This window comes from Quercus robur, chromosome 5 (assembly GCF_932294415.1).
Source record: "Quercus robur chromosome 5, dhQueRobu3.1, whole genome shotgun sequence".
NCBI lineage: Eukaryota > Viridiplantae > Streptophyta > Magnoliopsida > Fagales > Fagaceae > Quercus > Quercus robur.
This window is the reverse complement of record NC_065538.1, coordinates 73,252,350-73,278,545: the sequence shown is the minus strand read 5'-3', so window position 1 is coordinate 73,278,545 and position 26,196 is coordinate 73,252,350. Positions and strand designations below refer to the sequence as shown.

Sequence of the window (26,196 nt, the reverse complement as noted above, 5' to 3'; positions counted from 1 at the left end):
AAAGCTCGATCTATCGAGATTCTTTAAAGCTCGACAAATGTCTCGGTCGATCGAGCTTACGGGTTTTCAGGTTATAGCTAGCAATGTTTTTATTCTAAAAGGCTATCTGTTTATGGGTTTGTATAATCCTTATTGGACTAGGAAAACCCAATGTTTGTGTAAACCTATTTGGAATAGGAGAGCCTATTAAGCTCCTATTTAAAGGAGGTGGGAAAAAGAAAAACCTAACCCTAGAGAGCTTCATAAGGTTTTCTTTTTTAAACCCTAGCCTCCTCCTATAGAAGAAAGAGTTCTTACTGCGTTTCTTGTACGCTTTTAGGTTCTATAACCAAGCAAAATCTCTTGCACCAACATTGAAGATCTTATTGGTGTTTCTATGTGAAGCTGCTGCAAATCAACTACAACAATCAAAGGGTTGCTGTGGAGTTAGTCACGTACTTGGGAGCCATGCATCAGAAAAGGGAACTGTCACTACAGAACAAGTCCAATTGGGTATTAGGGTAAGGGTTCAACTGTAGGTTGGTAAGGTACTTGGATTCCTTTACTTGTAGCCACTTGTTGTGATAATAGTGAAGTTTCGGGAGTGGTGACCTGAAAATCACCCGGTAGGGTTTTTGCCGTTAGGTTTTCCTCATTTGTAAACAAATCACCGTGTTATTTATTTTCCGCTACATATTTAGTTTATTGGTGATTTGTTTGTATTACCACGCATTTGCATGATAAATTGATTAATTAATAACTTGGCTAATTAATTAATTAATTTCTATCATAATGGGTCATTCAGTTTTATGGCCTATCAAGTGGTATTAGAGTAGGCACACTCTGATTAGGTTTTAATCTTTACTGTGTGATCCATTGACTCCTATTATCATGGAAACTCTTGATTGTTTTGATTTGCATGATCTTATGTTGAATGATGATGATGATATTCAAGATGCCTATTGCAAGCTTTATAATTTTTGTATAAAATCTCTTGAATGTTCTACAAAATTAAAAGCTAAATTTAAAAAGGTCAAGCTTGAAAAAGATGATTTGATTGCAAAATTGGATGAAGCCAATAATTTGAATGAGAATTTTAAAAATCAAATTTCATCTCAGGTGGACAAAATTAAAAGTTTGGAAGAGCAACTAGTTGAATCTAAAGTTAAAGTTGAAAAATTAACTAGTGCCAAACTTGTTGTTGAGCCTAACTCAAAAGAAAAAGATTTTTATATTCCTCCATTTATAAGGAATAATGAAGAGTTGAAGGCTAATATTGCTAGGATAGACAAAGGTAAACAATCTGATGTTAACACTAAAGTTTCTAAACCTATGTCTAAAACTCCTCCTAGGTTGAATAAAAATTCTGAATTTGTCACCACTTGTCATCATTGTCATATTGTTGGTCATATTAGGCCAAATTGTCCTAAATTACGGTCTTTGTCAACCTCTAAGGTTAGACCCCCTTCTAGAAAGTATAGTAGTTCGAAAACTACTCATGTTTGTCATCATTGTGGTGCTTCCGGTCACACTCGTTCTAATTGTTTCAAGTTGTTTCCTTATAAGCGAGTGTCAAATAGGTCTCATCTTTTGTCTAAAGGCTCTGTACCTATTCTTGGTGAGTTATTAAAAGTTTTGAGCTTTTTAACTCAATTTCATGGGAATTATAATTCCTTTATGTCCTATAGTAGTCATACTAGGACACATGTCTTTTCATCTTCACAGCCAAAGACTCGTGCTGTGTTAGTGATAAAGGATCCTAAGACTTAATTGTTTTTTCTGTTTGTCCTCTACTTTAATTCTTTCTATTTAAAGTATGACTCTCTTTACTTGATTTCTTATCTGCTTTTGGAATCATGCTTTCATGCATTTGTACCCTTCTATCATGCCTTCATGCATATCCATATTTCTTTCATGTTTTCATGTTGTTTGTCTGTTTTTGTTTGGTTGTTTAGTTTTTTTATTTTGTTTTGTTTTCAAAATAAATAAATTAAAAAAATCAGAAAAATACAAAAACAATGTATGTTATGTGTACATTGGTACTTGTGTACCTTGGATGACCATTGAAATAAAGTCTTCTAAACTTTGTATCATTTGTAACTTAGATGAGCATCTCTATGCACACCTAAGTAAGTGAGCTTTGTGGCTCGTGTTTGTGATGAATACGATTAAGTTGTCTCTTAAACTTAACATGCAAATCACTCTTTTTGACTGGAAGGACTAAAAAATCCTGAGAGAAATGCATAAATAACCATCTCACCACTGTTACCCGCCAATCATAATATGACACCTATATGCTTCGGCATAGCAAAAGTGCAGTGTCAATGACATTTGTGTGCTTAGACATAGCAAAATTTGAATGTCAAATATCATTGGGTAATTCTTTTCTCTCTCTAATAAGCCCATGCATGATATGTTTAAAATAAAAATATGCAAAGAAAAATCAAAAACAAAAATATCAAAAATGCTTTAAAAATGATTGCAAGCATGTATTCTAGGAGATGTGGGAGTTATAGGATGTACCTCAAAGGTGATAGTTCCCATCAAGCAGTTATGATTGTGTGTGAATTAAAGTGATTTTCTCATATCTCAAATTGTCATAACATGTATACACTTATGCAATCTTACAATGTTTTTTCACACACAACACGCAATATTCTTTGCTATTCTTGATACATGTGCAGGTACAATGTGATTTGGCTATCACGAGGTTTTCCATGTATTAATGTATGCTCACTAAACTGTCTAGACTTGTTTTTGAAATATAAAATTGGTTAGACTTGTTTAGTGTGTGTGTGTGTTTTTGAAGATCCATGTGCTTAAATTTTCATTTAAGAGATGATTTTGAGAGCTTAATATGTTGTTTGGATCGTTGGTTGAGTTGCATGTTGGATTGCATTCATATCTGTGTTTTTCTCATCTCGAAAAATTGGTTTTAAATGCTGGCTTGACACCTCCTCGATACCTTGTTGTCTGTTGAGCTTCTTCAGCTTTTTCTAATCGCAATCCCGACAGCTTCTCGATACTTGGTGGATCGATCGAAAATGCTTCTGCCTCCTTGATCGCTTCTCGACACCTGGTGGATCAATCGAGAATGCTTCTGCCTCCTTGATAGCTTCTTGACACCTCTCGATCGATCGAGATCCTCTTGAATGCATTATTTTTCACATGTTTTGCATATTTTTTATTATCTTTGTGTCCATAGCATCTTGTTTTTCTTTTCTTGTAGGTCTATGGTTCCATGTTCTCCTCGTTCCCTCTTTGTCATTTTTCTATCTATCTCCTGTCATGTCTTTTGGCTTCTTATGCCCTTTGACAATCGTGTCAAAAAGGGGGAGAAATTTGATAATTGAATGTCTTTCCTCAGGGGGAGTAATAGATTTAGGGGGAGAACTTCATGTTAAAGGGAAGAATGTTTTTGTTGTAACTAACTTAGGAGGAGAGTTAGTTTGATACACATTGATATTGATATATTTTTTGTGTTGTGTATCTTTTGGTTTTGTAACCATTTACATACATCATGTGTTGTTTCTATTTGAGATGATGATGTATGTGTTTCACTCTTTATCTTACATGTGTTATTTCTTTTCTCTCTTTATACACATATTTCTTGTTTATTTAACTTGTCATTATTTTCCACATGGTACCTTGATGTGTTTTGTTTAGTGCCTTTCAGGAAAGGCAAGTTAAAGCCAAGTCAAGATTCCGAACCTTCTTCTTGCAGCAACTTCTAAGGTTCAAATCTTTTAGACTAGGCTTATTTATTCTGTAATTTTGAGTAGAATGTATTCTAGGACATTCAATGTACTCTTGTAGTTTTGTCACGGATTGCGAAAGGGGGAGATTGTTAGGGACATATTTTTATGTAATTAGCATATCCTTTGACAAAATGCACTTTATTTGTATTTGGGTAAATCTAAGTAGGTTCAAGATGATCATTACGAATGGTTAAATTGAAGACATGAAGACTACTTAAGAACTGCTCAAGAAAAGTGCAAATCTACAGGCCTTGATACCTCCTTGATCTGTCGAGATTCATTAAAGCTCGACAGATGTCTCGATCAATCGAGCTTATGGGTTTTCAGATTATAGCCAGCAATGTTTTTATTCTAAAAGGCTATTTGTTTATGGGTTTGTATAATCTTTATTGGACTAGGAAAACTCAAGGTTTGTGTAAACCTATTTGGAATAGGAGAGCCCATTAAGCTCCTATTTAAAGGAGGTGGGAAAAAGAAAAACCTAACCTTAGAGAGTTTCATAAGGTTTTTTTTTGAAACCCTAGCCTCCTCCTACAGAAGAAAGTGTTCTTGCTGCGCTTTTGGGTTCTGTAACCAAGCAAAGTCTCTTGCACCAACATTGAAGATCTTATTGATGTTTCTATGTGAAGCTACTGTAAATCAACTACAACAATCAAAGGGTTGCTGTGGAGTTAGTCACGTAATTGGGAACCGTGCATCAGAAAAGGGAACTGTCACTACAGAACAAGTCTAATTGGGTATTGGGGTAAGGGTTCAGTTGTAGGTTGGTAAGGTACTTGGATTCCTTTACTTGTAACCACTTGTTGTGATAATAGTAGAGTTTCGGGAGTGGTGACCTGAAAATCACCCGGTGGGGTTTTTGCCGTTAGGTTTTCCCCATTCGTAAACAAATCACCGTGTTATTTATTTTTCGCTGCATATTTAGTTTATTGGTGATTTGTTTGTACTATCACTTGTTTGCATGATAAATTGATTAATTAATAACTTGGTTAATTAATTAATTAATTTCTATCACAAGGGGTCATTCAGTTTGTGACCTATCACCCTTGATCAAACCTAATAAGAGTTTAGTGAAAAGGAACAAATTTTAACCAAAACAAACTTTCACTAACGTGGTTGAGCAGTTGATTGATCTTATATGTTGGGTATTCGCTCTCATTTGAATTATTGTACTCTTTATATATTTTAAATCCTATGACGTATCCTCCACTATATAAATGTAATACATACAACACTAAACTGATTGTGTGAGTGAAAATTCATCCAAAACACCGTATGTTTCAGTTTGGAACTTGAACCTCAATACCAAAGGTTCCATAACATATCTTGATTGATATCCACTAGGCTACGCGACTTTATTGGTCAAGGATGGACGTTTAATATATTTATATACAATTAAGACTAGATTTATTAATGGACAAATGATAGATGTTTGGCATCATAGATGGCTGCCTGATCTCAACCATAGTAAAATTATTTCACCCAACACCAATAATGATGTTAGTAGGATGTGTGATCTGTTCGTACCTGGTACACGGACTTGGGACCCGGGGCGTCTAGCAAGCTGTTTTTTACCATGGGAATAGCGGATATGGTGCACAAAATCCAGGTTTGTGCGGATGGGGAGGAGGATATTTTGATTTGGCCTTTGACTGCTGATGGGGATTATAGTGTAAGGAGTGCATATAGAATTCTTGTTGATAATGAGAACCAGTCGCTACCAAGTTCTTCTGCTCCTACTGGTGATGGTTCGGTGTGGAAGAAAATTTAGAAGGTCCATGTTCCTCATAAAATTAGACATTTCTTGTGGCGTGCTGCAAAGGATTCTTTGCCCACAAAATAGAACTTGGTGGCTCGGCATATTTCTGTTGGTAATGTTTGTGATGGCTGTGGTGATCTTTCGGAATCGGTGATGCATGCGTTATGGCTTTGTGATCAAGTTCGTTCGGTTTGGATGACGGATCCGAGTTTTTTGTTTTTGGTTCAGGCAAAGTGTAGGACATTTTTGGAGCTGTTGGAGGTTTTGTTTAATCATGGTTCATGTTATTGTGTTGCACTTTTTGCTACTGTGGTGTGGTGTCTGTGGCAGTTCCGTAATAGGTTGAGAGAGTGCCAGTCAGTGTGGCCGTTGCATGAACTGGATAAGCGAGCTCGGGGCTTAGTTGATGAGTTTTGGGAAGTTAATCCTTAAGTGCAGAGTGCGTCGGTGCGTCAGTCCCTGGTGTGTTGGTCTCCTCCCCCTCAGGATCATTACAAAGTGAATTTCGACGCAACTTTCTTTATAGAAATCAGGTCAGCAGGTGTTGGTGTAGTTGTTCATGACTGTGATGGGCAGATTATTGGAGCTTTGCGGCAGAATATTGGCTCGGTTCAGTTTATTGAAATGGCTAAAGCTTTGGCAACTCGTAGGGCGGTGAGGTTTGCTGCAAAGTTGTGTGTGTTTCAAGTGATTATTGAAGGTGATTGTAGTCGGGTTATTGTTGCTTTGAAAGGCTTTGGTCCCTATCATACTTTGTTTGGTCACATTATTGATGAATCTAAGCAAATTGGAGGAACGTTGAGGAGCTGTTTGTTTCAGCATGTTTGGCGTGAGAGGAATAGGTTAGCTCATTGTTTAGCTAAAAAAGCAGTTTTATCTACAGATACTAATGTATGGGTAGAATCTCTGCCTGAGGATGTGGAAGATGTTTTCCTTTTGGATTTGCCTTGAACTTGTGATGTATTTTTTAGTTTTGGGTTTTCTTAATAATATTTCACTTACCTGTCTAAAAAAAAAAGACTAGATTTATTAAAAACCATTCATAATATTACCATTGTTCGACCTCGGTGGAATTCCGGTCTGATCTCAGAAGCCTTGAATCACTCTCTCTTTTTCAGTTCTTTGAACGTTTCAGGTTTTAAAACCAAGCTAGAACCTCGGTGGAATTCCGGTCTGATCTCAGAAGCCTTGAATCACTCTCTCTTTTTCAGTTCTTTGAACGTTTCAGGTTTTAAAATCAAGCTAGGATGAGACTAAGCCAAATAATGAAAAAACTGTTTATAAGGATACCTTATCTAGGAAACATAGATCCTTAGAACTAGATTCAAATTGGAAAACAATTCATAGAGTACGTCATTCAATAATTTTACTCATTGTCAGTCCCTATGGTGTGGTAAATGTCCCGTAACGTAATAAGAGGTTGACATATTATATAACTCTTAATGAGTTCTATGGCTCTTACGAGCAGGATGTCTTTATTATGGGGGCATTCTTGATAGGCTCACCTATGACTGTTGAAGTTAGGATGCATCTAAGAGAATTTTTACTAATTCTCTAGATCAATCTTGAAATTTGAGATATAGCACAAGGTTGTTAATGTGTAGGCTTAGTAGTTTCTTGTAGAGTACTCAACTATTATGTGTGTAATGCAACACCTTGTATACTGAAGAGGTAATGAATAATTCAAGATATGTTGTTTACTATTGGGTCTAGAACGAGTGTTGATAATACACCAATAAATTGAGAATTCAAGTTATTGGCAATCTCATCATGCATAATGCTCTACCTTTACCTAAATGGATGTAAATTATTATTATTATTTTTTTCATTATTAAGTGGAATTTTGGGATATTCTAATCAAGATATATATTTGTAATTTATTTTCCAATTAATTTTATAGTGAAATTTAGATCGTGAATATGTATTCATTGATGGAGTGTTATCTTAGAATTATAACATATTAAATTCACATTTTTTAATACTCATTAATTAATCTGGCTACATTTGTTTGGTGATTTTATTTCTTTTGTAACTCACTAATCTCCCATGCTTATAAATATGTTGTTTTCCTCTTCCTATTAGAGAGACGCAACACTAGTCTAATGTGCAGGTATCTTAATATTTCTTGTGTTCTTCACTCCAATTCTTAACAAAAGCTTAATAATGCTTTCTTATAATTATGCCACCTAGGTATGAAAGAGAGTACTATTCTACAGGTGCAAACTAGTAAGGTAACGGTAAGAGTGACCGTTCTACTATATACTCCTAAAAAGTTTGTCACTTTAGTAGATAGAATATCTTGCAAATGGCGTATATTGACATAATTTGCGCCTCAAGTTGGTCATCCTCAATCTCATGAAATTGGCAATATCAATTAACATTTCATGTTATAAGATATATCGAAACATCAACGAGGTATTCTTCTTTTTATTTTATGACTTTTTTGAAATATTTTTATATAAAGTATAAATAAATAATAATATTTTTGTGAATTAGTTTATTTATTAATTTATGCTTTTATGAACAACAAGATTTATTAATTCCGGAAGGTTAATCACACTGGGGTCTTGAAATTGATTTTTTCAAGTTGTGTCACATACCATCATTGCGACCAGCCGGTGCTTTATCCTATTGAATATTGATTGCTATCATGCATGTGGATGGGCATCTACGTTTCTTACTAACAAATTATAATCGAGTAAGAAAACAATATAAGCATGATTCAAAACTTCTATTTAGCAGAACTTTGTTGATGAAATCATATGCATCTTGTAACTCACATTTACAAACTTCTATTTAGCAAAACTGTGTTGATGAAGTCAGGTCTTGTAACTCACGTTTACAAACTTCTAGTTTAAGATTTGTGTGTGCATGAAGCCATGTGTTGTGACTCACGCTTACAAATTTAAACTAGTATTTAGCAGAACCTTGTGGATGAAGTAATGTCACATGACACACGTTTACAAAATTCTATTTAGCGGAAATGTGAGCATGAAGTCATGTCTTGTGACTCACGTTTCCACAGTTAACTGTGTGAATAAAATATGTATACAGGTTTTATAGGCTAATTGTATAAAGAAGTGATGGTTGATTGTGGTTATCGATTATTTCATTAAAAGGATCAAGGTCGAACTTTTAGCCAGCATCCAAGTCGTCGACACTCCAAACTGTTTGTATGGAAGAACATCATAACTCAATTTGGCATCATTCAATTCCATCTTTTTTTTGACAAGAAGTTCAGAAAGTTTTACTCGCTTCAAGCCTTCAACATCATGAACTATTTCTCCACCCCAGCCCGGCCGCCCTAATGCAACAGTCAAACTGAAGCCTCCAACAAAACAATTATAGATGGAATGAAAAAGATATTGGAGGGCGTAATGGGAAATTGATTGACACATAAGACCACTCCCAGAAGGTCCATAGGGAGACTTCTTTTGCAATTACTTATGGAATGGAGGCAGTTATCTACTTAGGATATGGATCTGAATTTGTAACTCTTCATTTCATACTTTGAGGATCCAAACCCCGAGAGAGTATATGTACCACTAACCATCAATATTAAAATTATTGTTACCCTTTTTATCTAAGATAAAAATATCTTCCTTTTTTTTTTTTACCCCTCTCCTTCAAATCGGAGTATCACATATTTGCTTTTCAAGGGGTTCCTCGAAGGTTTTTGTTTATAAGAGTTTATCAAGTTTGCGATCACTTAGGTAGCTTCAAAATCGATATCATTTGTACGTCCTTTACCCCTGTTCAGGATAATTTCCCAACTTGCGGGGAATTATTGGACCCTCTTTGGATGAGATTTTGTTGCTTATCGTTCTCTTAACACCCTTAATTCACAAATATATATATATATATATATATTAACACCCAAAACTCAGAAAATCTAATTAGATCTCAACTGGATTCTTAATTTTATGCCATGTCTTTCATTTAATTTTTAATTTTTGTGTCAAGTGAATTATTGAGCATAATAATCAAAGATTCCAAATCTAGTTAGATTCTAAATTGGATTTCAATTGAGTCCAATTTTGCGCCACATGTCCATATGCTTTTTAAATTTTTGTAATAAGTGAATTATTGAGTGCAAAAACCGAAAAATCTAAATCCAATTAAATTTTGTTTGTTTATGTTTAGACCTCTTAAAGCATCCACAATGGTGGTGCTAAAAAGCTATTTTTAATACCACCATATACAAAAAGGGTGCTACATTGATTGTGGTATAGGTAAATTTTGTACCTACATAGCTAGGAACTATGACCGATAGAGTCAGGCACCTAGCTACATCCTCACACAAAAGGAATGTGCACAACTATATATGGTTGTGCATTGTAGCTAAAAGCTAAATATATATATATATATATATATATGTATATGTATATATTTTTTTATTCCCCCTCAATTAAAATATTATTTCATTGCTTTTTTTTTTTTTTTAATTTCTTTATCCTCTACCCGACAGTTCAGATCACTTTCTCTCAACTCTCAACTCTCACCTCGCTCTCTCAACTCTCACTACTGCCAGCCCACCCCGAAGCTCAACTCTCACCGGCTCACTCCCTTGACCCACGCTGCCGATCCACGCTGCCACAGACCTAGCTCGCCTGCCTAGCTTTGACTCACCCCTTCCGTCAACCCAGCTCACCGACCAAGGCCCCAAGCCCTAAGTCCCAAGCTGACCCACGCTATCATATATCCGACCCACGCCAACACCATCCTCCTCACCCATCTTCGAAGCCCAACTTTGCTTGGGGTTATTCAAAAGATCCTAAATTTTTTGAAATTTTGTTTATGGTTGGTGATTTTTTATGGTCTGGGTTAATAAAAAAGATTGGGGATTTGGGTTGGGGTCATGCAACCCTTTTGTTTGGTTACTGAGAAAACAAATGATATATTAATAATTTGATTGTTAATTGAAATTGGGTTTTGTTGGGTCAAATGATATTCATAATTTGATTGTTGTGCTTATTATTTTTTCAACCTGTAAATGTTTGTATGGGAATTTTCTGTGTATAGGGAGGTTGTGGTTATGGTGATTGTGGTGGATGTTGTGGTCGTGGATATATATTATTTTATTGTAGTAACTATATTATTTTATTGTAGTAGATATATTATTTTGTTGTGTTGTTTATATTATTTTATTGTATTGAAAGCTAAAATAGATTCACTGATGCTGGATGTTTTGTAAAGTGAGTAGGTAAAATAGATAAAATAACTTTTTGTGGTGCCAAAATAGCTAAAAAAATTAGCTCCACCAATGTGGATGCTATTTAAAAAAAATTAGTTTAACCTAATGAATTAGCCAAGTTTTTATTTAGATTAATTATGAGATCTAAGCTAAACACATGCAAACATATTACTTGGTGTGGAAAAGTAAAGAAGACAGTAATATGATGACCTAATAAAACCAACCATTTAAAGGTAAAAACTTGGGGAGGATTTAACCTAACTATTCTTAAGGTAAACAAATCCACTATGATAGAATGAAAAATTACAATAAAACTTGCTAACACGACCATGTGCAACTCCGACTCTACGAACTCTTCTATTTTGGATTTGCTAAACACAAACTTCTCATTTGTGACTTTGAGATCCCACTCAAAGGTTTCAGATTACCTTTAATAATAGATCTTTATGCAGCAACTTGTTTCCACCAGTTTTTTATTGTAGATCTCGTTCCAGCATATGCTTGTTGAGTTAGAAAGTACAAAAACTTCTCAACTCTGAAAATGAAATTAGGGTTTTCCTTTTATACTTAGTACTGTTGGACTGAAACCCTAAACGTTTTTCGTGGGCTTGGGCCTGATTTAAATTTTGCAATCTATGATTTTCAATCAGTCGAACTTCATAGAACTTGAACTCTTCCTTTTGCAGCTTGCATGCTCTTGAATCTTGACTTGTACAATCTTGATCAATGTCTAACACCTAATCTAGACATGTTTTTGTTCTCGGTTTGCCAACATACAAAAATTAAGAATCTAAACATTTAATCCTAAATATTTAGAACCTAACAAATTTTAAATCATATGTATATATATATATATATATATATATATAATGAGAGCTGTTATACATATTTTAGAAATGTATGGTTTAAAAAAAGTATAAGTTAATACCATATATAATTTGAACCGAGTAATTGCAATTGTTTTTAATTGCACATGTGTATATAGACGAAGTTACATACTAGTTACTATAAATGACGGCGTTGTCATTCCTGATTCCACTTCAAACCCTCCAAGGGCTGATAGCAATCTAGTGATAAGAGTTCATCTTCAGCCACGCCACCTTCCTCTTTTTTTTATCTCTCTCATATGTAAGCCTTTACCACCACCTGGTAGGGTTTGAGGAATTTTTAATTAAAGGCTATGAAGATTCCTAAAAACAAGAAATTTCTCCCACCGTTTGCCCTAGGATTCTCTTGGAAGGTGAACATGGTTGTAAATGTTCTAAGAGAGAAGTTTGCTAATTGCTACCATGTAAGCACATTGAAAGAGGGGCTTTGATTTTCGGTACCTGCTTTCATCAGGCTTTTGCTCAACCATTTGGGTCTCCGTCCAGGTCCGATTTTTCCAAGTGGGGTAGTCTATTATCTTTGGCTCAATAGTCCTTTTGGTGGCATACTTGGGGAATCTAGGCAAATGCCATTTTCACACAAATTATACAGCCTTCTGCCCCCTTTCCCAAACTAATTAAGGAAATGCCCCTCTTTTGTAACTCGATTTTCTCAAAATCGAGTTTCAATGTAAAACTTGATTTGTAGAAAATCGTGTACGATCAAACTTAAAAATAAAAAATAAAAAAAAAATAAAAAAAATTGCATGGAAACTTGAGTTCCATAAAAAAAAACACCATTATAGGTCTCCATGAAACGCAGCTATAGGCTAAACTTAAAATAAATAAAAAAATTAAAAATTAAAAAAACAAAACAAAGCAAAAACAAAAACAAAACAAAACAAACAAAAAAAAAAAAAAATTGCATGGAGCTTGAGTTCCATAAAAAACACCACTATAGGTATTTAAAACGCTACTATAGGGCTCTCTATAGAGCGATCAGACTTAAGAAAAAAACTTACATGTTAAAACGCCACTATAGGACTACTTATGAAGTGATCAGACTTAAGAAAAAAGCTTGCATACTTTTAAACGCTACTATAGGTATTTAAAACGCCACTATACTCGAGTTCCAATACCTTTTTTTTTTTTTTTTTTAATTTTCAATTTGTTATAACTCAATTGTCTAAAAATCGAGTTTTAAGTTAAAATTCGATTTTTAAAAAATCGAGTTACAAAAAAGAGGCATTTCTCTAATTAGTTTGGAAAATTGGGCAAAAGACTGTATAATTTGCACGAAAAGGGCATTTGCCCATTTTGGCTGGCATACTTTGAAGGCCTAATCAGTATCACTGTCTAGGAGTTCCTTTTCTTTGTATTAATGCTCATTCAAGATTCTATATAATCTATGCGTTTACAACTTTAGGAGCTCATAAATGTTTAAGTACTGTTAGTGTAGTTGACAATATTGTAATTATAAGATGAAGATTCCCTATAATGGTCCAGGTCAGATTTTTAGAATAACCAGAATTTTCTATAATCCTATCCATACATTTTAAGGGTTATAAATATTTAGAATTAAATGTTTATATTTTTATTTTATGTAAGTTTGGCTAACTGAGAACAAAAACATGTTTAGATTAAATGTTAGATATCGCTCAAGATTGTACAAATCAAAATTCAAGAACATTCAAGCTACAGAAAAGAGAGTTCAAGTTCTGTGAAGCTCGACCGATCGAAAATTAGACTCAACCGATTGAAAATCGTAGATAAGTCAATTCTACATAATTTAAATCAGGCCCAAACCCGCGAAAACGTTTAGGATTTCAGTCTAACACTACAAGGTATAAAAGAAAAACCATAATTACATTTTAGAAGCTCTTGGAAGACTTATGAGTTGCTCCTGTGAGATTTGAGAGGTTTGTGTACCTTCTAACTCAATAAGCATTTACCGGAATGAGATTTACAATCAAGAACTAGTGTAAACAAGTTGCTGTATAAAGATCTACTACTGATTATGATCTGAAACCTTTGAATGAGATTTCAAAGTCACAAATAGGGAGTTTGTGTTCAGCAAATCTAAGATAGAAAAGTCCATGGAGTTGGAGCTGCACATGGTCGTGTTAGTAAGTTCTACTTAAGGTAGCTTTAGATTTAGGGTTTAAATGTATTGTAATCTTCCATTCTATCATATATGATTTGTTTACCTTGAGGATAGATAAGTTAAATCCTCCCCAAGTTTTTACATTGAAATGGTTGGTTTCATTGGTTTTCCTACGTCATCATATTACTGTTTTCTTTACTTTTCCGCACCAAGTAATATGTTTGCATGTGTTTAACTTAGATTTCATAATTAACCTAAGTAAATGCTTGGCTAATTCATTAGGTTAAACTAATTTTTTTTAAGAGGTCTAAACAAACAAACAAATTACCTTAAGAATTCCAAACAATCCTTATTGACTACTTTGTGACATAGAGTAATACTCATTTTTTATTACACTTTATTACCCATGTCCTGTTTTGGGTTAGATATGGCCGGACCCAAGCTGAAATCTAAAGAGTCTGTTACCATTTCATGAAAATTCAAGTTATGCTTTAGCTCAGGAGGGAGGCCTGTTCTCATTCATCTGTATAGTTTTCAGTTTTGTTGAATAAAATTCTTCTCTTCAGCCAACCAAAAAAAAATAAAAAGGTGTGCTTTTTGAAATATTATTTTTGTTGCTGTTGTTGATATATATATATATATATATTTTTTAAGCTTCTTGGTATCATTTGCATTGCACTAGTACTGAACTTGTTATTTAAACTATACACTTCCCCTTTGTGGGTTTTTAGGGTCCGTTTGGCTAGAGGCTAGGGGTGGAAAAATAGGAGAATAGAAAATGATAGGAGGATGGAAAAGTGGAAGGATAGAAAAAATTTTAATTTCTCTCAGTTTGGTTGGGGTGAAAAAGTGGAGGGATAAAAAAATGAGTCTGTATAAATTTACTCATATACTCTTGCTAAAAAATGATGTCCAATTAAAACAAAAAAGTGACCAAAAAAAAAAAAAAGAGCTATCACCCAAATTTATTATAAAAAAAAAAAAAAAAAAAAAATCATCTAAAAAAATCACATCTAGTTACATTAACCAAAAAAAAAAAAAAATTCAACCAACCAAATCAGATTCCCCACTCAGTTTTCTTTCCATTTTGGGGAGAAAACATTTTGAGGGGTTAGCGTAGTGCGTAGAAAACACCCGGGCCCCACAATACATATTAGTCTTTGCGTACGTATCTAACCCAATATCTGAATCAATACATATTAACCCATTAATCACCACAATTAAAAGAAATAAAATAATCCCTCTCCCTTTCAATGTGGTATTAAATATTTTCATTAACTCCTCATCTTCTATATTAATTTCCACATCTTTATATATATGTTGTAATATAAATTAATTTTAATTATATAATATTAAAATGCTCCAACACATTATATTTGAGATACAAACATTTATTCTTCGAAAAAAAAAAGAAAAAAGAAAAAAAAAAAAGAGATACAAACATTTATTACATAGCCTGTTTTCTTGGTAGTATTCAACTCATTAAAAAATAAATAAATAAATAAATAAAGTAGCTCATGTTGTGTCACTTTCGTCTATAGGAAATTCCTATAGGCAACAAGTGATTCCAAAAGCCTAAAATCATAGCCCTCTCAAACGGACATACGGGTGTAATTAGGGTTTGGGGAATTAGAGGTTCGACTGAACACATTGGTCTCCCTAGATAGCATTGGAAAACAATGCCTCTAGTATTGTGTAGGCTGCGGCAAAGGCAACAGTAGCAATGAGAACTGCAATAATGGAATATCCTTCAGAGGTAGGGTTTATTTATTCTACAGCTTTTTCCCTGAGTTCTTTGTTTGTTTATCGTAAACGGTAAAAGCCTTCTGCGTGCAGTAAACTTTTGATTGTTGCGGTGGTCAATAAAATGGGATGGCGTATGTTTCTTCACACGCTGCACATGACAATAAAAGAAACAATAATGACATGAAAGAAAATCATAATTTTAGTTATTGATCCAAGCATAAAGTTTTGCAGTAAACTTGGTCCTAGTTTAAGGTTACAATTATTTTTTTTTTATTGAAAGTGAATTATAACAAACTTATTATTGGATTATATTTTATTCATGTATTCATCATTTTTGTAGTTTAAAATTATGTACAAAAAATAGGTTTATGGATCAATTAATAACATCTGATTGGCTCGAAACTTGGCATATGAGTTAAGAACATATATGTGCTTTACACTAGTTCTCAACTTCTTATAGAAACTATACCCTTTCCCTATGTGGGGTTTAAACCTCTTAGATGTGAGCAAAACTGGCTGAGAAAAGAGGTATAAACATTTATTCAACACATAATTTTAAGATGCACTATATTTGAGATACAAACATTTATTACATAGCTTTCTTGATATAGTATTCAACATTTAAATAAAATAAAATAAATTATTGGTAGCTCATGTTGTGTCACTTTCATTTATAGGAAATTCCTGTAGGCAACAAGTAATCCAAAAGCTTAACGTAATATCTCTCTCAAACGGACACGGTGTACTGTGGATATGGGGAATTGGAGGTTTGATGGAACGTTTTGGTCCCCCTAGATAAAGGACTCTGAGAAATTACTTGCCATGCCTTATTGAGCAAGTACTTGTAGGATTTTGACAGTGCTAGGTAGAGAGGGAAATATGAAAGTGCAAAGAGCCCAACTGGCATGAAAGACATGGCATATAGGAGCACTTTTGTCCACCCTTCCCCGTTCTTTATCATGAGAAGAACGGTCGCTGCAAATGATAGCATCATCATGGAGACGGAAAGGAACAATAAAGTTAAGCCAAACGTCAACTTATTAGGAAGAGAATGTCTAAAGTCTGCAAATCGGAATGGTGAGGCGATGATTGCAAGAAATACAACCACTGATGTCAGAGCAAATGAAATTGATAGTACGTCCGCCACAGTGAAAACCACGAAGAAAGGTTGATTGAGGAAGAGTGGGATACCGGTCATATCATTCGAGCCTCCAGGTATTGTATAGGCTGCAGCAAAGGCAACAGTAGCAATGAGAACTGCCACAACTGAACATCCTTCGGCAGTGCGCTTTATCCATTCTTTGCCTTTCTCTCGGAGTTCTTTATTTGTTTCATCAAATAGTCCCTCTGCTGTCAACTTTTGATTGTTGCGGTGGTGAAGGAAATGGGGTGGCGTAACACTCTTCACACGCTGCATATGATAACAAAACAAACGAAAATGACATAATTGTTTTAATTAAGTGGTAAGTGAAAACATAAATATGGAAAAAAGAATTATGAAATGACATTTTGGAGACAATGGTGCTCTATTGAAAACCCTGCCAAAATTCTAGAAGCAAGATCCAAGCCATCAAAACTGTGCATCAAGTGAGCCTCGACTACTGTGATAATATGTAGACTACACTATAGTACTATGGCATGAAGAGTAGTATGGATATGTTTGTATTTGAATATATGGATGCATGTACACCTAAAGCATATGAGAAAAAAGGGTGCTCGAAGTGTAACACCTCAAACCAACGCAACTCGTCTTGCAATTCAAGTGCAGGACCTTGCATCTTCTCAGGCACATAATCGTCACTTTTTTTCCCAACTGTATGTAGTATGGAATTCCCATCTTCATCAATTTTTCGTGTTAGCCTCCTCATTGGTAACTCCATATTTTTTACAAGCTCAAAAATATTTAATTGCCGATATTTGATTGCTATATGCAATATGTTTCGCCCTCTTTCATCAATATGCTCAACTGCCTGGGGGTATAATTTGAGTATTTTTTCAACAATCTCAAAACAACCTGATCTAGTTGCTAAGAACAAAGGAGTTTTTGTTGCCCCTTCCTGGGTTTTCGCTGCCCCTTCCTCTAGCCCAAGAGAACTCATGGCCGTTCCTTCTCCAACTTTCTTCTCTGTTGTATGACCACTACCATACTTGTGGAGGACAGGTTTACTTTGGTCTGTTCCAGGATAGGTAGTTTCCCATGAACTGTCTCCTTCTATTAGGAACTCGGCAAGCTGCAAAGCTGATTTATATATTTCCGCCTGCGTTTTAGTACTTTCCTGTTTGACTGGATTATAATATAAGTAGACTGTTCATGAAACGGAAGTTAATTAGCAATTTTCGAATATATAATTGATTATATTATAAAATTATAGGGAAAATAAGACCAAGCTCTTCTAATCCATCTAAGAATATAGCATAATGATTTTGATGAGAGTAAATTCTTTAGTAATTTAGTTATCACAAAGTTATGTGTTATCTTTTTAGGTGGAAAATAACTGCTTTTTTATATTAATTTAGACCTTCAAATGGCTTAAAAAAAACATATTTCACCTTTTGGCATCCACAATAAATCATTAATATTTTATGAAAGCACAACAATGATAATGGTAATGTTGCTGGTGGCAACAATGACCGCAAAGTGATGCTGATGGCAATGATAGAGGTTATATATGGTAGCAGCGATGACGCCAGGGTGGGAGCAAGAATGAATTGTGGAAGATCTCTCTCTCTCTCTCTCTCTCTCTCTCTCTCTCTCTCTCCCTATTTTTATTGATTTTGGTAAAGGTTTTTGTTGTCCTAGAATAAACCAATTAATAGAAAATTCGAAAAATATTTTTGTCAAAACAAATGGAACATTATTAAAAGAATTACTTGTTAAATTTTTATTTAAAGGCATTTAACTACTTAATTAGAATACCTTTCAATTGTACCACTTTCGTATAGGGAAATATCTTATAAAAAGTAAGAACACATATCTATCAAAAATTATTTGTGCTTTCATCTCTTATTAGATCAAGAAAGAAAGGAAAAATATATTATTAGATTATATTGTAAAATCGATAAATATTCTCTAACATATATTATTATATACTCGTACACACAATATTAACAATTATACTTAATATTTTACACATTTTAAATCGCAAATAATCAATGTCAACAATTAAAATGTGAAAAAGTGGATATGTATGAAAATTTTTGAAAAATAAAAATTGTGTGAGAGAATCATTACCCTTATAAAACTCACATTGTAGCAACAATAATCTCTCTCTCTCTCTCTCTCTCTCTCTCTCTCTCTCTCTCTCTCTCTCTCTCTCTCTCTCTCTCTCTCTCTCTCTCTCTCTCTCTCTCTCTCTCTCTCTCTCTCTCTCTCTCTCTCTCTCTCCATTTGAAGCCGGCAAACCACACCACGCACTAAGAAATACCATACACTACAATTTAAAATCTAGGTAACTAGTACAAAATTATATACAAAAAAAGGAAAAAGGATAGGGAGAAATACAATGGAAAATAGTTGCCCCCCGAAAATTATTCATCTAGAATTTAGCCAATATATGTGCAGAAACAACTGTCATTCAACTCACCATACTACCAATTGCGATCCTTATCCAACTAGATTATTAATAACTGATTTCTCAGCTAAACAAAAAACCACACACATATCATATTCTCTAATTCGTCAGCGAAAGTTTATAAAGATACACAATGCAATCCCATAAACACCATTGTTTTGTATGACTTGATGGGGAAAATGTAGTGGGAAGCCACAATCTAAACACATTAAAGTTGGCGTTTAGTTTGCCACAAAGTGCCCTTAATGTGATACACATTAGTTTAATGTTACATTAAGATGTTTGTCATAAGTAATGTAAGATTACCTCTATTTAAGAAGGTGATGTGATTACATAAAAAAATTCAAAGTTTAAATCCTATTTTAGAGTAGGTTTTCGGGCTTTTAAATTTCAAATAAAATTCTAAATTGTTCATCATGATTATTCATTTTTAAAATTATAAGTAATAATGGAATAGAAAAAATGGGAAAACTGTTGATAAAATTGTGTTTCATTTAGGAAACCAAATTCGAGTTTTATCATAATTGCTTTCTCATTAAATAAAACTTTATCTCTTTAAATAAAATAGGTTCTATTATGAATTTAATTATTAAAACTCATTATTATGTGAGAATAGTGAGTACAGATTTATTGTACTCTAGAAATATTTTATAATTTCCCTTTTAAACGAAGTCATCTCTCTATTATCCGTGTTCATTAGTTATCAAATTGATTTATGAACAAAAATTCTAGATGAAACACAGATTTTAATAAATGATTTTTCATTTTTCTCTACTTCATAATTATTTAGAATAATAATAAAACGAAGTTATAGGCATGTAGGTACAGAATTAAGTTGACTACTTCAAGTACACTCATCTATAACTAGTTAAGATATAAAGGGAATAAATAGAGACTTCAAATTGAAATGTTTTCATAATTTAAAGACTTTAATTAATAAAAGTAAAGGTTTAGAACTCAATATATATATATATAGTAAAATTCTAGTACTCGATATGAAATATAGCACAAATTCTGAGCCTTATAATTTATAAAGTGCATTTTAACCCATTATAAGTCTATAAATTAATAAAGATTGATTATACCAACCAAAATTGGCAATTTTCTCGAAGAATGTCCTTTCATTGTCATGCTGAAAAGCTCCAGGGTTGCATGATAGAAGCTGAAGGCCAGTCATGCCATCCGCATCTCGTTCAGGAACTAACTGTCCGAACTTCTTTGCAATTTGAAATGCCAACTCTGTTTTCCAATTTTAAATATGGAAGAAAAAACACAAAAAAGGTACAGAAAATGTAGTCTTTAAATTACATAAAGAGCGAGCAAAGCTTAGGTGCACTGGACCAATTGTGTCATGAGAAAACGGTAATGCTACGTACCTTCTTACAATTTTGTTTTACAAATTTTTAAATGTATGAAAGATTATTGATAAGAAAAAAAAAATGATATTATAGATTGACTCAGATAAGAACTAACAAAATTCATCACATCAATAATTTGTAAAAATATTGTAGAGAAATTTGTGTTTATAGCATTATTCTTTGTGTCATAATCACATCGGTCCTATGCACTGAAAGCGTTAACCCAAGCCAAGTCCCATAAAAGAGAAATATTTGTCTCCATGGTTGTATGATTTTAATTTTTAAGAAATGGAAGAACTAACCGAAGTTCTCTGAAAGGATGGCCATGTGTAGAATAGTGGTCTTATCTCTCCTCTGCAGGAAGACTTTCTGACTGGCTTCATCGTAACCAGAGATTTTTTTGGCTAGAAAGTCGTACATGCCCTGCTTGCCATAACGGGCGGTCCGGAAAAGAGCTGTCTCTCCAAGGTTGTTACGCATGCATAACAATCCTGGAGCTTTCTCCAACACACTCTTTGCCACCTCTATTGCGATATTGGATATGGCGGCCTCGTGGAGGATAGAGTTTCCAGCAAGGTTTTGGCGAGTCAGTTTATCAAGATGGCGATCAGGCAAGTCTTGTAGAAGTCTCAGTACCAAGCTAGGTTTCTTGGCGTAAGTGGCCGCCTGGAGCACTGTGTCATCATGTATAGTCAATATGTGTAGTCCGTGCTCCTCAAAATCTTCACACAGCTTTATCACCGTTTCCTCGTCTTCTCTCCGCAGAGCATTGTACACTAGCGCATTTAAACTGTTCTTTTCTGACATGCATCGTATCGATTGAGGTGTGTTAACTTGTTGGAGCTGCAAATTTATCAATGGATCAAAACGTGAAGTCATAGCGAGCATGAGGCAAGTTTAAACAGCATTTTCAACGACCATTAAAGTGATTTTGTTGAGAATAAATTATCGTTACATAATAAGTCAGAACAATTTTTTTTAGATCGGTTTGAAGGTAAACATTGTTCCTAATGAAAATAGAAGTCGCCTCATGAAGCATTTAAATCTCCTCACCCCCTCCCATTAGAGTCAAAGCTCACTTATCATTTAAAAATAAAAAATAAAAACAAAATTCTTTCCTTTCTGGGATGCCAATACCGATTTAAAAAGGGAGCAGAATTGCTCCAATAATTTGTTTAATATTGGTGTAATACCTCACTTATAGTTTAATATATTTTATTATAAACCATAGGTTAGGAAATAAAGTGTCTATAAATTCAATTAATTATGTGCGAGGAAAGACTGGAAAGTGTTAGGTACCATATGACACCAGTTTGATAATAGTTACCATATTTTAATCCATAAAGTTTAGTAATTCAAGTAAAAAATTTCCCCACGTGTGTGAAATAACAGTAAGAGGAAGAATATAAATATTAATAAATTAATAAAAATTAGGGTAATATATATACTGTGAAGAAATTTCCCCATATAATTTGGAGAAAGGTTCAACAACAAACAAATAAATGGCTTTGTAACTCAAAAAAAAAAAAAAAAAAAAAAAAAGACGATGATCAATAGTAGTGGTCATAGTAATACTTACAGTAATGATACTCTTTATATATATATAAAATGAAACTTCGCACTAGTGATGATAATGATTATAATGCTGATGACGATAAGAAGCAATAACAATTACAAGTTTTCCGAAGGTTTACCATTTTTCAATCTCTCCCTCTCCACCTCTGTAAGCTATGTAGATTGGTTGTGTCGGATACCATCATTTGTGATCGAACTTTCTTTTATAGACTGCCATCAAATACAAGAGAACGAGAAATATCTATTTTTTTCCCTTTAATTTATCTATTTTTCTTTCAGTACAAGAAAGGTATCTACTTTTTACTTAATCGACTAAAGTGTACAGCCACGAGAAAGCCTCATAATAAGACTAAATTAGTCTAATTAGATGCTCTTTCGTAAGAAAAATGCCTGATTTAACCCTCATTCTAGATTTTTTTTTTTTTTTAACTATGAATCTTATGTTTCAAGTTTCAATACTTCTCCCTTGAGTACAACTAAATGGTTAATGTTGTACGTATACTTGGAAGAGATCTACTTTGCTTAATTGATTAGTAAAGTGTGCCCCTAGTTGAATATATAAACGATTAGCTAGCGTGAAAACTATTTTTTTCTTTGTTGAGAAACGGCATTATTAACTAAAATAATTACAAGCGAAAACAAGAAAAATAAAAAAGAAAGCATATGACGGGAAAGACTAGACTCTCAAAAAAATTATGGCCAAAGCCGATCCAAGAAAAAACATTACAATCTAGAAATAATTCTTATGCTTTCCAAGAAATAGCATTACAATCTAACCCAGCTCAAAGTACACAATGACCACTTAAGGGAAAACCAGATCTAGGAAAGACAGGCCAACCCCATCATGATGACATGAGGGGTCAGTAGCCAAGAGATGGAGAACACCCATGCTTAAGATCCAACATTTTGGTGGTATAGGAGCTCATATCCGAAGTAATTAAAGTCAGGTTTGGTTAGAAAACTCTCTCAGTGGGCTTTAGAGCAGTGGGAGTTCCTGGATTTTTTTTTCTCAAGTTAGTAGTGGTGTATCTAGGAATTTGTTGCCGGGGAGAGCATAAAATAAAATGATTAAATTTTATTTTGTATATACAACTTCCATATAATATATACAATAACCTAAAATCATATTTAAATATAGTTTAGTATACAATACAACTATTTTGTACAATAGTCTAAAAAAAATTTTAATAGTTTAAAAATTGGAAAGACAACAACCATTGAAGGCATGAACAAATAAAATTAAATAATTAATCATACATTTTTGTCAAAGTAATAATAACTTATTATATTTATATATAATATTAATTAAATAAAAATATATAATAAAGAAGAATAGTAACACGCCTACTAGTATGACTAGGTGTAAACATGAAACTATGAAAAAGAATAGTAACCTCCATAAAATATATCTGCACTGCACTATGCATAAAAATCTGTACGATTTTCCCATTAAAAATCTGAACAATTTTAAATAACTTTCTGCAACGAAATACTTTTCTGCACCTATGATAAAAGCTATTTTCTGTTTTGGTTTCAAGAACATCCTTTTGATAAAAAAATCCTCAATTTTGTTTCCGAGAACGAAATATATTTCAAAATCAAAACTTCTTTTCAAGATTGAATCTCTTTGCTAATCTCAAGGTCTTTTACAAACTAAAATTTGTTTTTAAAACCTATTTGTATCTATGAATTGATCTTGGTCTTTAATTTAATTCTAGACCTAAGAACCCAATAACATGTCAACATGTTCTAGATTAGTGTTTATCACACATCACACACATATTCACTACGGTTATCAATACTTGTTTCAATCTCTCTAATCACATGTGTTGGATGATATAGATTGTTTGAATGATGTGATATGATCATTGGCCACCAAAGTCTATAAGACAGTTTTCACCAGGCAAGTTAGATGCCCAATGCCTTCCCAATCTTGTAACCTAGTCTCTGAACTTAGATTAAGAGTTAGTTGATTAGGTTTATCCTTTAATCTTCTATTTTTATATTGTAACTACAAATCAAAGCATTGTACTTTTGTTTTAGATTGTATCTAGAACCAAAGTTATATAATTTTCTAGTTATTATAAAAATAAAAAGATGTATCTTTTTCAATTCATCAATAAAAGATGTGCTTTTCAATTTGGTTTTCTTATTTTTCTAATTAAATGAGTAGCAATTCATTGTAAAACCCTTAATTTAGGAGAAAGAATAATAACAATAGGATCCTTTTCAAACTCTCTTGGGAGGCAAGTGCCAAAACCTATAATTTTTAGGTTCAGGCTAAGGCACGATCTCTCACAATTGTAATGTCCACTTCATGATGATTTCTCTTTATCATCAAGACAAGGCAACAATGAGTTAACTTTAATATTCGAAGTATTTGCAACAAGCACTTCGACCCTAGCATCAAAGAATTGTGTTCATATTCCGAACATTTTTTATTGAGTTCAAAAAGACATAACTTCATTTTTTTAATAAAATATTAGAATCATAAGACGTGAATTCACCAAACACAGTTTGTTAAGTGTGTGTTTGGTTCCAACGTCTGAGTTTTGCTCTTGCGTTTTGCCTTTTTTTTTTTTTTTTTCTATACACGCGTTTCAGGGGACAAGTGCAACAGAGGAGTACTGTTCAGTACTGTTTGGCCATGTTTTTTTGACATTTCTGTCAATCAGTGGGCCCGTGCACTATTCATGGACCCACAAATTTTATTTTTTATCAATTTTTTCATTAAAAATGGGTCCCACAACACTATTCACACATTTAAAAATTATTTTGTTACAGTATTTTCAGTTTTCAGTTTTCAATTTCAGCAAAATAAGAGAGTGCTAAACACAGTTCTTCTAAATAAAAGTCTGTAAACGTGAGTCACAAGAAATGACTTCAATGACTTCATTAACACAGTTACAAGAAATGACTTCATTAACACAGTTCTTCTAAATAAAAGTCTGTAAACGTGAGTCACAAGAAATGACTTCATCAACACAGTTCTGTTGAATACAAGTTTTGAATCTTTATCCAAGCAAAGTAGATTTTCAGTGCAAAATGGGATCTAATTCTTTATATAATTTGCTGACTCTAGTTAATTTTTTAAGCAAAGTAGATACCTTCCACCCTATCTTACCTAAGGAAAAGATTCATAACTGTCTTCCATTAGAAAATTTATCGAATAAAGGATTGTGTTATTACATTTTCCGTGCAAAATTGCATCTAATTTGGTCTTTATAATATGCTTATATTCTTTGCGTACTGTACTTCGATTTATTAAGCAACGCCAATAACCTTCCTCGATCATACCTTTTTTTTTAATACCAAATAATACATGCCATTGTCGGAAAGAATTCAGTGATTAAGGCCTTGTTTGGTTACTAAGTGATAGATAACTCATCACTCATCATTCATCACCCTATCACTTATTTCTCAAAGTTTAAAAATCCTCAAAACACCTCCATCCTTGTTTGGCGGAGATTCTGGCCTTTTACCCTTGATTTTTAAAAAAAATTGGCAATATGCCCCTGTTTGCAAACTATATAGGAACGTGCCCCTGTTTCGATACTCGATTATCCTAAAATCGAGTTCAATTAAATACTCGATTTGTAGAAAATTGAGTTATGCCCGATCAAACTTAAAATATATATAAAAAGAAAAAAAAAATTGCATGGAACTCGAGTTTCAGGAAATCGAGTTCCATGCGAAAAAAAATTTTATAAGTGTGATCGCCCCATATTCAAGGAGACCTATAGTGGCGTTTTTAAGCCCTATAGTGACGTTTTAAAGCACTATAGCGGCGTTTTCCTGCAAAATTTTTTTATAAGTGTTATTGCCCTGTTCTGGGAGCCCTATAATGGTGTTTTTAAGCCCTATAGTGACATTTTAGGGCCATATAGCGGCGTTTTCCTGCAAAATTTTTTTATAAGTCCCCATACCAAGTTCAAGGGGCCCTATAGTGACGTTTTGGAACTCGACTTCCCTAAAATCGAGTTCCATGCTTTTTTTTTTTTTTTTAGTTTTATTCGGCATAACTCGATTTTCTATGAATCGAGTATTTCATTGAAACTCGATTTTAAGTTAATCGAGTATCGAAACAGGGACATATCCCTATATAGTTTCGAAATAGGGACATATTGCTAAATTTTTTAAAAATTAAGGGCAAAAGGCTAGAATCTCCCTTGTTTGGCAACTAAATCCGGTTCAGTTTCTTGCCTAAAAACTCAAAACTCAAAAAAAATTAAAAAACCAAACCTGACCTTTTTGTGGGACACACGGGCTGATGAGAGAGTGCTTG

The 26,196-nt window shown here is 33.5% G+C and overlaps 1 protein-coding gene across 2 annotated transcripts; it reads right to left on the bottom strand.

Annotated features, from left to right (window-relative positions):
• Positions 1 to 15,943: 15,943 nt before the first annotated feature.
• On the bottom strand, positions 15,944 to 22,124 carry LOC126727013 (ankyrin repeat-containing protein ITN1-like). Of its 2 annotated transcripts, XM_050432458.1 has the most exons (5): positions 22,031 to 22,124; positions 20,639 to 21,179; positions 20,068 to 20,217; positions 17,137 to 17,711; positions 15,944 to 16,817 (listed from the first exon to the last, which is right to left on the bottom strand). In XM_050432458.1, exons 1-5 carry the CDS (start codon positions 22,031 to 22,033, stop codon positions 16,134 to 16,136), a joined length of 1,953 nt encoding a protein of 650 aa, XP_050288415.1. In that variant the 5' UTR covers positions 22,034 to 22,124; the 3' UTR covers positions 15,944 to 16,133. The 2 variants fall into 2 exon arrangements, with proteins under 2 accessions (XP_050288415.1, XP_050288416.1); XM_050432459.1 differs by lacking the exon at positions 20,068 to 20,217.
• Positions 22,125 to 26,196: the final 4,072 nt, after the last annotated feature.